This window comes from Oryctolagus cuniculus, chromosome 1 (assembly GCF_051225735.1).
Source record: "Oryctolagus cuniculus isolate XC-2025 breed Fujian yellow rabbit chromosome 1, ASM5122573v1, whole genome shotgun sequence".
Lineage (NCBI taxonomy): Eukaryota > Metazoa > Chordata > Mammalia > Lagomorpha > Leporidae > Oryctolagus > Oryctolagus cuniculus.
The window spans coordinates 12,807,507-12,823,770 of record NC_142867.1 but is presented as its reverse complement, the minus strand read 5'-3'; the positions used below and the strand labels follow the sequence as shown (position 1 = coordinate 12,823,770).

Here is a 16,264-nt window from a genome sequence, read left to right as displayed (position 1 = left end):
TATTCTGGCTCTATTTGCAATTCCAGCTTCCTGCTAATGTATACCCTGGGAAGCATCAGGTGAGGGCTCAAGTACTTGCGAACTTGCCAGCCACATCGGGAGACTCAGACTGAGTTCCTGGCTCCTAATTCTGGCCCGGCCTAGCCCTGGCTGTTGTGGGCATTTAGGGAGTGAACAGGTGGATATGGGATTTCTCTATCTGTTAAAAAGGAAAAAAAAAAAAAAAAAAAAAAAAAAACACCAAAAAACGGGGTGGAGGAGGGAAAGAAAAGCATCTCAGGTTTTAGACATAATATTTATGTCTTCCTTATAACAAAAATAAAAAGTAAAACACTAAGTGATAATATCTTTATCAATCTTCAGTATCAAGAAGCTTTCCAGTCTGTATCCAAATATGCTAGAAACACATTACAAATCATTGTCAGAAGTAAAAAATAAAAGTAGAAACGCAGGCACACATTTTCTTCAAGTATACAATTTGTTTTTATTTACAATACCCTATAAAAATGTAAATTTAGAAACTTTTACTTTAATTAGAACCAAACAAAAAAGATAAAGCACGGTAAGGAAGAAATAATAATCAAGTATTCACTTGATCAGTGTGAAGGGAAGGTAGGAAAGGCGCCTAACGGCAAGGTTCAGACAATGTGGAAGAAGTCTAGGTAATGTCACTGGGGAACAGCTGGTGGAGCCTGGAGCTTCAGAAGGGGAAAAATGGAGATGGAGAACAGGGGCAGCTGGCTATAATGGAGGATTTTACTGTTGTACAATACATGTATGTGCAAAATACTTATTCTCTTTAAATGTCATAGCCTGTCCCTCCTACTACATTCGAAAAAGTAAGAACAGCAGAAAGTAGATCAGAATGGTAATTAGAATTAATGTTTTAGTTTTCTTCAGGGCTAATAATCACTAGGGACCAAAACTCTTTATCCTGGTTGATTGCTGAATAGGAGAGGGGTAGGTAAGTGAGAAAGATCATGGAAGACCCTCACTGCTATTATTCAAACCCAGGCCCCTGGCTGCCTTGGAATGGGACTTGGGTGAGATGGAATAGCGAGGACAGCAGGTCTGCCCATCGTGTGGAGGAAACTGAAGAGCATACAGGTAAAACTTAGCTTCCATGGTTACATTTGAGGTTTTCTCCCATGGCATCAACTGAAAATGGGGAAGAAAAGTAAAAGCATGGCTTACAGAAGTAGTCTCAGGAAGACAGGGTGAGTGTGCAAAAAGCTACACTGCAGAAGCAGGTTTAAGTTAGGATCATCTTGGTGATCTTGAATGCACCTGAGGGGACAGGCTCAAGTATGCTGTAAGTTGTAGCAAGAAAAAGGCTTAACCGTGTGCTGTTTCCATTAAAGAGGACCAAACAAAGGAAATAAAGGTGGGAGGAGAAAAAGGACTTCTCAGCCTAGAGGTTGGCATCAGCCAATTAAGAATTCTGATTTTATTAAACATGCTACAACCCTGTATTTATGGAAACCAACAGAACCCATAAAATTAATTAAAAGAGGGAATAGAAATAGATTAAAAATACGTCAGCTGGTTTTGTGTTTAGAAGTATGTGTCAATTAAATATTTTTCAATCTAAAACTGATTCTTTAAGGACCCTCTGGAGACCATATTAATGCATGTTTAGGGGTAAGTTTATGTATATATATATTTCTATGTTTTGATTTCTACTTGGTTTTCCTATAGTCATATTAATATGGGACAATGAAAAGAGATTTGACTAGGATGAGGGAAGGAATCCTTTGGTAGGCTATAATCTACTTTGAATTGTAGTAGTGATGTTGGGAAAAAGGGAGATATTATATTTGTGTCTCTAGGGCAAAGAAAATGCAAAATTGAGAATTGAGTAAAAGGAGGACATGCAGAATTGTAACACAGAAGGTAAAGAAGAAACCAGCAGAAGTATCACCCAGCCAAATTTCACAGAGCAGTGGGAAACTACCTGGCACATGGAAACAACCCCTGCAACCAGGAGTTGATCCCACAAGACTTTGCTTTGGGCAATAAGCTACCTTCCCTCCCTCATTAAAAACACTCCATTGGTTGATGGCAGCAGTGCAGGTGGCAGCCACAAGGAGGTACAGGACACATTTGGAGATCTTTTATCGTATCCCCTGAACTAGCCTAAGGGTATAAAGAGAGAAAGGAAACTTGTTTGTATAAATAACTTAAAACAGAAGGCAATCTTTGCATTAAAATTACATTCTCATAACATAATACCCACAATTTAGTATTGTAGTCAACTTCTGTGAGGGCACTGTGGTACCCAATATCTTTACAACTAGTAGATACATATTTAGTAAAAGTCTTTAACATCTTCCACCAAATTCAGTTTTGGCCCCTTCCCCCCCATCATAACTTCTAAAGTGCCAACTGTAGCAAGACAGGAACTTTCTTGTTTCAAACTTACTGCAGTTTTGTCTCCAGCAAATTCAGTTTCTGCCGGTCAACATAGCGAGAAAAGAGGGACACTAGGTTTGTGGGCATAGAGATCGGCTTGGCCAGGGCTGCTTGGGGAATCCGGAGGAGTTCTCGTGTTGCCATGAACATCACTTCAGTCCTGAGGGAAAACCCATAACACTATGAGAAAAAAACCAGATTATCTGAAAGAACCTAAACTTCAAGAAGAAACCACTTCATACTGACCACTGGTTATTCTGCGTTGATTCTACAGCAGGGTCTGAATTCTGTAGGTCTTCCCCACGGCTCAGAAGGATGAGGAGCAATGATAGGCCAAACTAGAAAAAGAGACAGGGAATCAAACTCAACAGTAGAGCTAAACATCCTTCACCACTGTGGAAGGGTCCTGATGTCTGATGGGAGCTGCACTATCAAATAAACTCAATGCTGGGCTTCTCCGCGAAACCAGGCAAAGAGCAGACAACTCTGAGTGGAGAGGCTGTCTCTCCAGGCTTCACTTCTGGCAGTGGTGCCAGAACTTAGCCTTGGCAATGGAATGTCAATGTTCAGCAGTCCTCTCTGCTGCCCACCCTGAGAGGAAAAGATGACTTTTCCCTGCCATAATATGAGAATTGGCTTCTTCCCCTCCTCCCACTAGGAACCAAAATGGATTAAACAGGAAAGTCAAACTCAGACTAAGTTTGCTACAGAAAATTAAAATTCATGTAAACAAAAAGAAAAAAAAAATCAGAGTTAAGATGTTCTGAACAAATAAAAATGGTGTTAAGGGGCCAGTGTTGTGGTGTAGTGGGTAAACTGACAACCTGTGATGCCAGCATCTCATATGGATGCCAGTTTGAGTCCCAGCTGTACCACTGCAGATACAGCTCCCTACTAATGTGTCTGGGAAAGCAGTTGAAGATGGCTCAAGTTCTTGGCCCCTGTACCCACGTGGAAGACCCAGAAGCTCTTGGCTTTGGTCTGACCCAGCCCTGGCTGTTGCAGCCATTTGGGAAATAAATCAGCAGATGGAAACTCTTTAACTCTGTCTTTCAAATAAATAAAACAAATCTTAAAAAAAAAGCAAAAACAAAAATAACCAAAAAACCACCAACAACTTAGGAAACTGTACAAAGGGTGATTGATTAGGTTTTTTTTTTTTTAATTGCCAATCTTTTTTTTTTTTTTTTTTGACAGGCAGAGTGGACAGTGAGAGAGAGACAGAGAGAAAGGTCTTCCTTTGCCGTTGGTTCACCCTCCAATGGCCGCCGCTGCAGCCGGCGCACCGCGCTGATCCGATGGCAGGAGCCAGGATCCAGGTGCTTTTCCTGGTCTCCCATGGGGTGCAGGGCCCAAGCACCTGGGCCATCCTCCACTGCACTCCCTGGCCATAGCAGAGAGCTGGCCTGGAAGAGGGGCAACCGGGACAGAATCCGGCGCCCCAACCGGGACTAGAACCCGGTGTGCCGGCGCCGCCAGGTGGAGGATTAGCCTATTGAGCCACGGCGCCGGCTCTGATTAGGTTTTAAAGAAAAAAAAATCCTTGGGGCCAGCGCTGTGGCCCAGCAGGTTAACGTGCTGGCCTGAAGTGCCGGCATCTGATATGGGCATCGGTTTGAGTCCCAGATGCTCCACTTCCGATCCAGCTCTCTGCTATGGCCTGAGAAAACAGTAGAAGATGGCCCAAATCCTTGGGCCCCTGCACCCGCGTGGGAGACCTGGAAGAAGCTTCTGGCTCCTGGCTGCGGATCAGCGCAGCTCTGGCCCTTGTGGCCATCTGAGGAGTGAACCAGTGGATGGAAGACTTCTCTCTGTGTAACTCTAACTTTCACATAAATAAATAAATAAATAAATCTTTAAAAAACATCCTTATAAAAAGACAGTTTTACCCAGAAACAGAGGTTGTTAACAGGAGTCTAAAAGAGAAAAAGGATAAATAGATGTAGGGCTACTAAAACTCAACAACATACGTTAGAGACTCAACTGTACAAAATTTTTACTCAGGAGTAAAAACAGGAAACAGTCTCAATGGGCTAGGTTGAAAATGCAAACAGTGACACCAATATTCATTTATCGTGTACATCACAACTACAATGGGTCTTTTTTGAAAGGGAGCTGAAGTATCCTGGGACTCCAACCCACCTTCTGGAGTTTACCTCAGCAAATGTTACAAAGAAGGACAAGGAAGAAAAACTGGATCCCCGATGACACATCCTGAGCTACTATACCAGATGTATTTCACATGAAATACATAAAATTATATTTCTAGCCTGTTACTAAGAGCTTAATATAACTCCTGACAGAAAGAAGCCTTTGGTTCCAATTACCCAGCCATAGCAGACACTCTTTTTACCTGTAATTTAAACTCAGATAGCTATATAGTTCAGTAATATAAGAGGAAAACACTACCTTGTTCTGGAGCACAGCAGTGAGGTGAGGGTTGGAGGGTGCTGGTGCAGGTGCACTTTGAGGTAGGTTCATTAGCTGCTGCAGAAGGCTGGTGACGGTCACTGATGGCAGATGATAGAGGAGGAGAGAGAAGGGACTCAGTAAGCAGGGCAGCACCTACAAAATACAAACAAAGCATTATATCCTGGCAGCTGTGACCAACTGCCTGCCTACCCCCATTCAACAATGGTTGCAGCTGTCACCTTGGATAATATTTAAGGAAAAGGTGACAATTTTAGCAGATATGACTAGAAACTTAACAATGGGTTCAAAGATATCAACTGGAAACTTTTAAATCTCTATATTTGCAATGGAAATGCCAAGACACGCATGAATCAAAGATATAAAATCACTTTTTAATACATATGAAGATTCATGCTAAAACACTATTTTAACTTATTCCACAAATATTTAAATGCCTTACAAAGTACCAGGCACTGGAAGCTAATAACAAATGGTAAACAGAACACAGACCCTCAGAGATCTACAGTAAAGTAGGAAAGACTTGGTATTTCAATACATCGTGAGAAACACTGTATGACAGAATAAATTCAGAGTGTTCCAGAATTAGTGATAAGTATTTTCAGACTTAATTATATCTTACCTAGCTCATTGAGAAAATGGATGATTAGCCAATTCTCACAATTAGAGAAGCTAAGTGATCAGAAACTTAGTGTTCAGTTACATAGCAAGTAGCCAGAAACAAAACCCAAGTCTGTCAAATTCTAACCTTCTAGTGATCCATTCCTTTTGCCAAGTGGCCCAGAATGAAAAGTTAAAATACAGAAAAACTGAGTTATAAAACATAAAATCAACAGTGCTTCCACGAACTCAAAGTAGACCTTTTTTGGGTGGCCTATTACTTTAAATAAAAAGCTTATGGTAATTTTACAAAATATACAAAAACACAAAGAACAGTATGAGGAAGTTCATGTACCCCCCACCTACTTCAAATCAACATTTTGCCAAACTTATTAAATTGCTATCACATCATTTCCTCTAAAAGTACTTGTTTGCATCTCTATAACTTTTTTTCACAAAATCACACGTAACAAAATTAGCAAATTTAGTATCATCTAACATGTACTCAAAATTCAGATTTTTCCAATTGCCCCAAAAGTCTCTTTTAGCAGCCAATGTGTTCTAATCATGACTCAATCAAGATTCATACACTGTATTTGGCTGATAAGTCTTTTAAAATCTGTAATAGTTTCTGTACCACTGCCCAGCTCCCTTTATCATTTGTATTTTTTGCATTTATCCCATAGTTTGGACGGGGCTAATTGCATCTCCATGGTGTCACTTAACAGGTTCTGCTATACTTTCCCCCTATAAATTGACAGAATTGCAGGTCTGATTAGATTCAGGCTCACTGCAGGGGTATGGGGAGTAGAGGTGGTGTTGGTACTGGTGGTGGCAGGGGCATCGAAAAAAATTTCCTGGGTACAGCTGTGTGCTTTCTGTTACATCCCATCACTCAGAAGCACACAGTGCTTGGCTGTGCCATTTAGTAGTGATGACTGCATTAGTGTGGGTTCAGTTATTATCAGCCTGCTCCAACCACTGTATAGTTCTCCATCTGTTTTTTACCTAAAGCTATCAGCAATGAGAAATGATCACTGTCCAGATTGACTGGTTGCCCTTATATTAGGGCACACAAAATGGCCACTTTCTAATTTGATCCCTTCTTTTGCATTTATTAGCTAAATTCTTCTATAAAGGACTCTTTGTGTATTATCAACTCTCTGGTAACCATGCCATTTAGTTGAATTAGAAAGGCTGGATAGATTAATGCCTCTATCTTTTCCTTTGTTTACCAATTTTCAGAATAATGAGTTGAACTCCAAAGGTGTTCAATGTGTTTTCGGTATAATTATGAACTCGTTAAATATATTTGATATATTCTAATCCACTGCTTTACTTTTTCCTTCTGACACAAATCATCACACTTTTGGCTAACGGGAGCCTCTTCAAGATTATCTATGCACCCTTTGGACTGGTCCTCAGTAATCTATTAGCTTCCTAGAATGAGATATTCCAGGATTATTTTGTACAGTTTATGCCTCAGAACTGGAATTACTACTACTTTAACCAATTGTTTCTCATTGGCTGAGAAACTCCATGAAGGCATGCATTTTTGTATTACTAGCTCCTGGCATCTAGAATGAGGTGCTGTATTTCTAGGATATGAAAGAGTATCTGGTACAGAGAAATATTCAATAAATATTTGCTGAATGAACAAAGCATGCCCAGTCTGGTTTTCATTTATGAGTTCCTGTGAGATAATGATGAACAAATGCCTCATTGCCTACAATTTATGTACTCTAAGTAGCTGTTACTTTTTGGTTTGGTCGTCTCTTATTCAAGTTCTTAAACTTTCCTCCAATCCATTTTTAATTCTTGGAATCTTTAAAAAATGCAGTGTCTCATCCTACTTTATTTTTTCCCATGATGAGACCTAAATTTCTCATTTATTTCTGCAGATGGTAAAATTTCAAGGGTCTAAGAATACTTTCAAACTCTTTCATGGCTTTTCACTTATAGCGTATCCTGACATCACTTGTTTTCTGGGGACAAACTACTCAGTTACGATTCAACCTGTTGCCTACTCCAACAGGTCCACTAATACATTTTATTACTCTGAATCTCACAATCATTAATATTAATCCTCTCTCATACTCTTTAACAACTTGTTTTAAATTTTCTAAGATCAGTGAAAATTTTGCAAATCTGTCAAGTGCTTTGACAGCGATAAACAGAAACTCTAACCAAGAATTAACTTATAAACTTGATGATAATGTTTCAAATTTAGATTACAACAAAAATTATTTAAAAGCACTGGCTTGATTTCTGTGGGACCCCATTTAAGTCTACCAGTTAATGTTAAACTACTGATAACAGTCCAATGAGTGATACTTTATAGCTAGCAAAGTAATAAGACTAGAAATTTTCAACTTCAGTGGGTGTCAGATTCAGCTGGGAGCTTGTTAAAGACACAAAAGCCCTCCTCCTTGTAAATTCTAAGTCAGTAAAAGGGTAGTGCTAAATTATTTAATTCCCAAGTAATAAAGATACAGACCACATCTTCACAGTTCCATCAAGTAAGATGGAATTGTTGTTTTCTTCATGTTTAGAAACATGGTCCATATATCAAATATGTGCTTAGAAATATGGGTCTGGAGTACTCAAGATTCTGCTTTAATCAAATCAGGGGCTGGCGCTCTGGCATAGTGGGCTAAAGCCTCTGTGAGCAGCACTGGCATCCCACATGGGCGCCAGTTTATAACCTGGCTACTCCTCTTCCAATGCAGCTCTCTGGTATGGCCTAGGAAAGCAGAAGATGGCCCAAGTGCTTAGCCCCTGGTACCCACATGGGAGACCTGGAAGAAGCTCCTGGCTTGGGATTGGCCTAGCTTTGGTCATTGCAGCCATTTGGGGAGTAAACCAGCAGATGGAAGACCTTTCTCTTTGTCTCTCCCTGTCTGTAACTCTACCTCTCACATAAATAAATAAATAAATCTTAAAAAAAAAAAATCAAACCATACTACCAAAAGTCAGAGAAAACAACACAAAGGGCGGAGAGGAAAAGAAATCTGGATTCTAGAAATCTTAACAACTAAAGACCTAAAGGCAACAAGTCCCTCATGGTGGATCACCTCATCTTGTGCATCCTTCTTGATAAGGAAAGGGAGGTTCCTGGCTGTAGTCATGAGAATGTCAGCTGCTTGCTCTGTGGAGAGGAAGGGAAGAATGCGGGCAACCATTCTCTTCCCTTTTCGGATACACATAATCTGTACAAAGTGGTCATCACTTGGCCTGCACAAGAAGAAAAATACCAACCAGGTCAGCAAGAACATATAACAAACTCTCATTTTGTCTTGCTTAGTTGTTACTGTATGAACATACTGCATTTATTTTCACAGCAATCTATAGTGCTAAATAGTGAGAATTACTTCTCCAACTCTCAAAACATAAAAAGTAAATGTTTGGGGCCAGCACAGTAGAGTAGTGAGTTAAGCCTCTGGTTGTGGCATTGACATCCCATGTGGGCATCAGTTCGAGCCCCAGATAATCCTCTTCTGGCTCTGTTCATTGCTAATGGCCTAGGGAAGCAGTGGAGGATGGCCCAAGTGCTTGGGCCCCTGAACCCACGTGGGAAACCTGAAGAAGCTCCTGGCTCTTCAGATCGGCCCAGCTCCAGCCATCGTGGCCATTTGGAGAGTGAACCAGCAGATGGAAGACCTTTGTCTCTATCTCTCCCTCTGTCTGTAACTCTACCTCTCAAATAAATAAATAAAAATCTTACAAAAAGAATACTTTTTTTTCATAAATGTAGAAAATTATCATTTCAAAAAGTTTACATTAGGGGCCGGCACTGTGGCACTGGCATCCCATATGGGCACTGGTTCAAATCCTGGCTGCTCGACTTCTGATCCAGCTCTCTGCTATGGCCTGAGGAAGCTGTCCTTGGGCCCCTGCACTCGACTTCCAGAGCCTTCCAGAGAAGGCTCCAGGCTCCTGGCTTCAGATTGGCACAGCTCCAACCATTTCAACCATTTGGGGAGTAAACTAGCAGATGGAAGACCTCTCTCTCTGCCTCTGCCTCTCTGTAACTCTGCTTTTCAAATAATCTTAAAAAAGTTGGTCAAACTATATGCATTAATTTGCTTTATTAGCTTTAAGTAACCACACAAGTATCACAATGGTTAACAGAACAACATCTGAAAATATATATAAGCCAAAGGAAAATAAAAACATTCATTATATCAAAGTTAATTTTGCTGTTACTATTTTGAAGAACCTTTTCGCTATGTATCGTATATGTATTTTTATTATTTCATGAAGAAATGGGCCCATGGAATTCATAGGCATTTGTAATAACTTTCTCTCTCAAATTCTTGGGAACACTTTTCCATGTCAATAAAAATATTTCATCTCCTATACATTTTAAACTTCGTAACTTTAAACTACATAACATCCCTAATACGTGGATAAACCACATTTATTCAACCAGTGCCATTAGCCCAACTCCAAAAAAGATGTGCTGAAAAGAAAGTATTTGTTATTCTTTGCCCTAGATTAAAAGCAGTCTCTTCGAAAGGGCAAAGGGAGTGGGAGCCATTAGGAGATGAAGTCTGCTTGCATTCAGCAAACAAGTATTTGGTATTCACAGAATATTTATTATTAACAAGAGTCTTTTTCAGATAATGGGAGATAATAAAGAGAGACAGAGAAGAGCTTAGTATTCATTGGAAAATTGACTAGTATATAGCATATAAATATTCTATGGGAATCTCAAGGAACTAGAAATATTTACACTTCCTATATTAGCAGAAAAGCAACTACATAAAATTAGAAGGCTGGACATGTCAGTAATCACGAACCAGAATACAATCTGGTTAAAAAATAAAAGCCCGAGCCGGCGCCGTGGCTCAATAGGCTAATCCTCCACCTGGCGGCGCCGGCACACCGGGTTCTAGTCCCGGTTGGGGCGCCGGATTCTGTCCCGGTTGCCCCTCTTCCAGGCCAGCTCTCTGCTATGGCCAGGGAGTGCAGTGGAGGATGGCCCAGGTGCTTGGGCCCTGCACCCCATGGGAGACCAGGAAAAGCACCTGGATCCTGGCTCCTGCCAGGATCAGCGCGGTGCGCCGGCTGCAGCGGCGGCCATTGGAGGGTGAACCAGCGGCAAAAGGAAGACCTTTCTCTCTCTGTCTCTCTCACTGTCCACTCTGCCTGTCAAAAAAAAAAAAAAATAAAAAAATAAAAGCCCAATTAATGTTCTTTACTGTACCTCCAAAACTTAGCATAGTCTTTAGTAAACATTAAACATGTATTTGCTAAATAATAAATACATTCAGAATACAGAGTATTTTTGTGACTGGAAATTATTAAGAAATGGTTTTATATGAAGTGGAATTTGAGTTAGATCAAAAGAATAGATCCTGAACCTACAATTATGGTAGGAAAAGGAAGAAATATAAAATTCAGGAGAGTCTAGCTAGTCTCCTGATTTCCTCAAAGTACACAATGCTTACCTCTCTTGTCCAGGCAATTTCCCCCTTAAGTTGTCATACATGCTACAAATTTTGTGCTTTCTTTCCTCCATCAGGGCAGGTCGCTCTTCTTCTAGACTTAAGAGGTAACGTCTCTCATAATCCTCCACATCAAGGAGTAAGCTATAGGTCTAAGGAAGAGACAAAAGCAGGCCAAACACAGGCTAGGTCAGGATCACAGAGCATTAAAGAACTTCCCAGTTTAGGATTATCAGATAGAGACAAAAGAGTGAAAACTCGAGAGAGAGATAAAAAAAAAAAAAAAAGTCAAACACTGAAATGACTTAAAAAGTTCCTCAAACATCATTCTTTACTCCTCCCTGATCGTCATCTAGCAAGTAAAGGTAGTAAAATAATTAAACTTAGCACTACCCAATGAGAAAAACAGTATCATCTCATTTTTTTACAGATGAAGAAATTCAGGGCAGCAGACAAAGGTTAAATAACTTGCCAAAGTCAGGAATGGAAATGACAGGCATGGTAGCCTGGTTCTGGACTCTATGCTCTTAACCACTCTGCTCTATGGCTTTGTGCCATTGTATTTATACTTTACAAACCAATTTCCTATATATATCTGATTACCCTGAGAACTCAGAATACAACCCATCACCCAGGGAGTACCCAATGAATATCTGTGAACTGACTTGACCTAATTAATCCATACACGAAACAATTTAATCTTTCTCCTCATTCTATCAGGCTTAGAAAATAACCTGCACAAAGCTATTCAGCTATAACTGAACAAGCTTGGACAAATGCCCAGTACTTTTAACTTTAACTACAGTGTTCTTTCCATGACGCCCAAGGTGAGGTGTATCACAATCCTTTCTAGAGTGCTGTGCTACAGACAGGCACTTAGATACATTCACTAATGAAAATCAAATACCAATTGCTTCCACTTCTTGTGTACATATACGTTTGACACTTATCTGAAACTAACTACTTCAACAAATTTAAAACTTACTTTTTCAATTATAACAAGGGTTTTTCTTCTTTTGTCTCGAACCTGTTTTTCTTTTGTCTCCTAAAAAAGATGAAGACTATTCAATGTGAACTCTTTATCTCTGTTAAAAAAAATGATGAAGTGTGCATTTCTAGATTCATTTGTGAAAATACTTGAGAAAAGAATCTTAACTCTCTGAGAGTTAATAACCTAAAACAATACTAGTGTAGACAAAGGAAAGTTTACTAAATCAAACCACAAACTATTAAACTGAATTCATAGATAGGTAAATGATAATTATAGAATACAGCAGCATATAAAGATATAGGAAAATCTTCAACACATAGAAAACAGTAAATTTTAAAAAAAGGTTTATTTATTTATTTATTTGAAAAGTCAGAGTTAGAGTGAAAGTGAGAGACAGACAGACAGAGAAAGGAGAGACCTTCCATTCTCTGGTTCACTCCCCAAATGGTTGCAATGACCAGGGCTGGACCAGGCTGAAGCCAGGAGCTTCATCAGGGTCTCCTACATAAGTGCAGGGGTCCAAGCACTTGGGCCATCTTCCGCTGCTTCCCTAGGCACATTAGCTGGGAGCTGGATTGGAAGTGGAGTAGCCAGGCTGGCGCCCATATGGGATACTGGTGCTGCAGACAGCTGCTTACACCATAGTGCTAGCACCAACAGTAATTTTTTAAATCAGTAAGCTGGAGTAAATATGATATATATGAATTTAAAAGTTTTGTACCAAAATAAACATACCTTTCTTTCTCACAAGGTGTCTTAAATTTATACTTTTAATTATTACACATTTGAAAGGTATAAAGAGAAACAGACAGACTTCCCAAATGCCTGTAATAGCTGGGGCTGGGCCATGGCCAAAGCCAGGTGCAAATCCAGGTCTTCCAAAGTAGTGGCAGAGACTCAACTATCATCTGATGCCTCTCAGGTGCCCATCAGCAAGAAGCTGGAATTACAAGTGGGGCTGTAATGTGAACTCCGGCACTCCAATGACAGGTGGGCATTCCAAGTGGCATTTTAACTGCTATGACCCCTCCACAAACTTTAAGTATTTTATTTATTTATTGGAAAGGCAGAGTGACATAGAAGGAGGGAGAGGAAAGCAGGGAAGGAGGAGAGAGAGATCCATCTTCCAGGCCAAAGCCAGGAGCCCAAAACTTCACCTGCGTTTCCCACATGGGTACCAGGGGCCCAAGCACTTGGACTGTTTCTACAGCTTTCCCAGGCATATTAGCAAGAAGCTACATCAGAAACAGAGCAGCCAGGACTTGAACCAAGCACTCCAACACAGGATGCTGGCCTTGCAAGCCACAGCTTAAGCCTATGTGCCACAATGCTAGCCCCCTTTCATAAACTTTTTGAAATATACTTGTAGATGCTGTCTGAACCAAAAATTATCTAGTCCAGAGACTCCTGCCACCCCAGGCCCAGTCTGGATGCCTTAGAAATGAAGGTACTAATATCAGCGTATCTGTGGAAAACCAGAATGCTGTAACATTTCAGACGGAAGTTCTGGGTTAGACTATGAACAATTCTACCATGCCTGATCTCATTTCAGTGAGCCCCAAAAAAGTGGTGAAGGCCCACCCATTCTTAAAAATACAATTTTGCTTAAACTTACATCATCTTCACTCCGAGATGTCACAACAGCATCGATCATTTTTCGAGGATTATTCACACTAGAGACAGTAAGCTTTCCCAAGGAGCCCTCAAACTGCACTGTAAGAATAAAAAATTTTCAATAAAGTAAAAACTCAGCAATATAGTAAGCAGTATTCAAAGATCTTTACTTTTCTCTGTTCTTTATTCATAGTATACTACAAAAGCAGATTATTTGACCTATCCTTTGTTGCAATAATTATCACAATAAAAGTCTATTGTACTTTCTTCCCCTTTTACCTATTTGAGTGATACTGAAAATTGTAACAGGTTTTAAAAAATTCTGAAATTTCAAGAGCCTGAAAGGTCCTCTGTCACACCACGCATTCTATGCTTGAACAAAGGCTGATCTTTGCATTTATTAAAGACAATGGTATTTTGTAAGTAATTTTCAAATATCTGGATCTGTTTATATGTATGTCTGACTCAATTTTAGCACATCAATAGCATTTTAAATTTCTCTTACAGGCCTGGGGATTAGGATCTTACCAGGTTTGTAAGCATGCTCCAGTTTGGCCACCTGAGGAGTGATAAGCTTGGTGCGTTCTTTTTTAGGGCCATCACCTTGTATTTCTTCAGCAGCTGAGAGCTTCTCCAGTTTTTCAAAGTAATTCTATCACATGAGAAGGTAATTGTAGTTGCAACACAAGCACAAAACATGGCTGGTTTTTTCGTTCAATAATTAATTTGGATAGTGGCAGTAACACAAACTTGAACTCTAGAAATGTTAAGACTGCTAGAAATTTACTTTATTAAAATATTCTACCCTTCACAAAGGTTTTCCATGGAAATATCTCTAAAATTAGCCTGTCGGTGTTCTTTTCCATTAAAAACAGAATTATTTATTTGACAGAGTAAGGGAGAGAGAGAAAGGAGAGACAGAGGGAGAGAAGTCTTCCATCTGCTGATCCATTCCCCAAGTGGTCAGGCCTGATTTAGGTCCAAGCCAGGAGACTGGAACTCCATTTGGGTCTCCAATGTGGGTGGCTGGGCCTGAGTGTTTGAGCCATCCTCCACTGCTTTCACAGATGCATTAGCAGGGAGCTGGATGGGAACTAGAGCAGCTTGTGCTCCAAAATGGGTTGCTGGCATTGCAAGCAGCCACTTAACTCACTGTGCCACAACACTGGCCTCTTTTGCAAAAAAAACAAAAACAAAAACAAAAACAAAAACAACAGTTACTTGAGAAGTTACTTGAGAGACAGAGAGCAAGTGGGTGAGCAAACTCTTACCCAGGTTCACTCCCCAAATGCCTGCTATGGCTGAAGCTTGGCCTGGACTGAAGTCTAGAGCTAAGAATGCATCCAAATCTCCCGTTTAGAAGGCAAGAAATCAGTTATTTGAGGTATTACCATTACCTTCCAGAAAGTCAGCACAGGGAGGGAGCTTGAGTTAGGAGCCAGAGCAGGAAACTGAACTCGGGTGGTTGCAATGTGGGATATGGGTGTTTTGACCAGCAGGCTAAACACTGCTCCAGACTATCAATATTTTTAACAGAAAGAACCACATTATTGACTCCAAAAGAATTGAAAACATTGGTCTGAGGGCCTCTACTTGGAAGAATCCAAAGTCACATAGCACAGTAGTGTCTCCAACTTGAAAAGGACAGAATTTGCTTAGTCAATTTCACCCATCTGAAAACTACCTCAAAAGAAACTACCAATATTTAAATGAACACCCTCATCAATGTAAGAGGGCAGATTATTATCCTTGAAATTAGCAGAGTATTTACCTGATAATAAAAATCATCTAGGTAGGGATCAGTGCTTTGCAGCTGCATCATCTGGATTTTGGAGACCCAATCCTTTTCCCGCTGCAACATGAGGTTGGCATAGGGGTCCTTTCGGAGATGATCCTGATGACTGCTCCGATGACTTCCTCTATCTCCTGCACCATTAAGATTCCGATGCTGACTGAAGAACAAACATGTCATACTCACTCCAAGTGGACACATTAATTAAGCCTTTTAACAACAGAGGAATAAATCAGGCCAAATAAAGATTCTTCTCAGCTTATGTTTAAAAGATAATGAAAAAGGGTTGAGTCAATAGAATTTAAGAGGAAACAGCTATGCAATACATAATCAAGGAAATAAAACCAAGATTTGAGTATCTTACCATAACACTTTCACCACAGATGTTTGTATAAGCCTCACAATAGCCCTATGAAGTAGTTTTCTTTTGTCCACTTTAACAAACTGAGCCAAAGAAAGATCAGGTAACTTGTCTAAAGTCCTACACCTGGTTTGACTATACAGTTTATACACATTTTTAAAACTTGTTAAAAATAATGAAATATTTCAAATATAGACAAAAGTCCAGAATATACAATAATAAGTATTTATTTACCCACCATTTTGATGTAGTGAAAAAAAATTTGCTCATAATTTATTATAGCAACACAAAATTACATTTACAGTTGAAGGCCTCTTGTACTTCTCTGGATCCTGGTTTCCAGCTTCCCTTCCTTCACAGAAGAACCACTTTTCTACTGACATGCATCCTGTTTTACACTTTTATTGTATGTGTCTACCTTTAAATATTACACAGTATTATTCTGCATGCCCTTAAATCTGATTTGAGACATGTAATTCTGCTTCATTCAATATTATGTTTTTCATAATTTTACCATACTGATAATATACCAGGTAAACAACAAAAAATAGAACTGCTAGTGTAAGGCATATTCACACTTTCAATCTTATTCTCTACTGTCAAATTCTCTCTCA

At 39.8% G+C, this 16,264-nt stretch overlaps 1 protein-coding gene across 2 annotated transcripts in view; it reads right to left on the bottom strand.

Annotated features, from left to right (window-relative positions):
- Positions 1–459: 459 nt before the first annotated feature.
- Positions 460–16,264, bottom strand: part of PATL1 (PAT1 homolog 1, processing body mRNA decay factor) — a 35,362-nt gene continuing 19,557 nt past the window's right edge. For both annotated transcript variants that reach the window (XM_002709181.6, XM_089308594.1), the window contains 10 exons: positions 15,269–15,449; positions 14,026–14,149; positions 13,499–13,596; positions 11,878–11,937; positions 10,896–11,044; positions 8,517–8,676; positions 4,822–4,977; positions 2,659–2,750; positions 2,423–2,572; positions 460–2,136 (listed from right to left, as the gene is read on the bottom strand). In XM_002709181.6, coding sequence (XP_002709227.1) covers positions 2,115–2,136; positions 2,423–2,572; positions 2,659–2,750; positions 4,822–4,977; positions 8,517–8,676; positions 10,896–11,044; positions 11,878–11,937; positions 13,499–13,596; positions 14,026–14,149; positions 15,269–15,449 — 1,192 coding nt within the window. In that variant the 3' untranslated portion in view covers positions 460–2,114. The remainder of the gene's footprint in view (positions 2,137–2,422; positions 2,573–2,658; positions 2,751–4,821; positions 4,978–8,516; positions 8,677–10,895; positions 11,045–11,877; positions 11,938–13,498; positions 13,597–14,025; positions 14,150–15,268; positions 15,450–16,264) is intronic.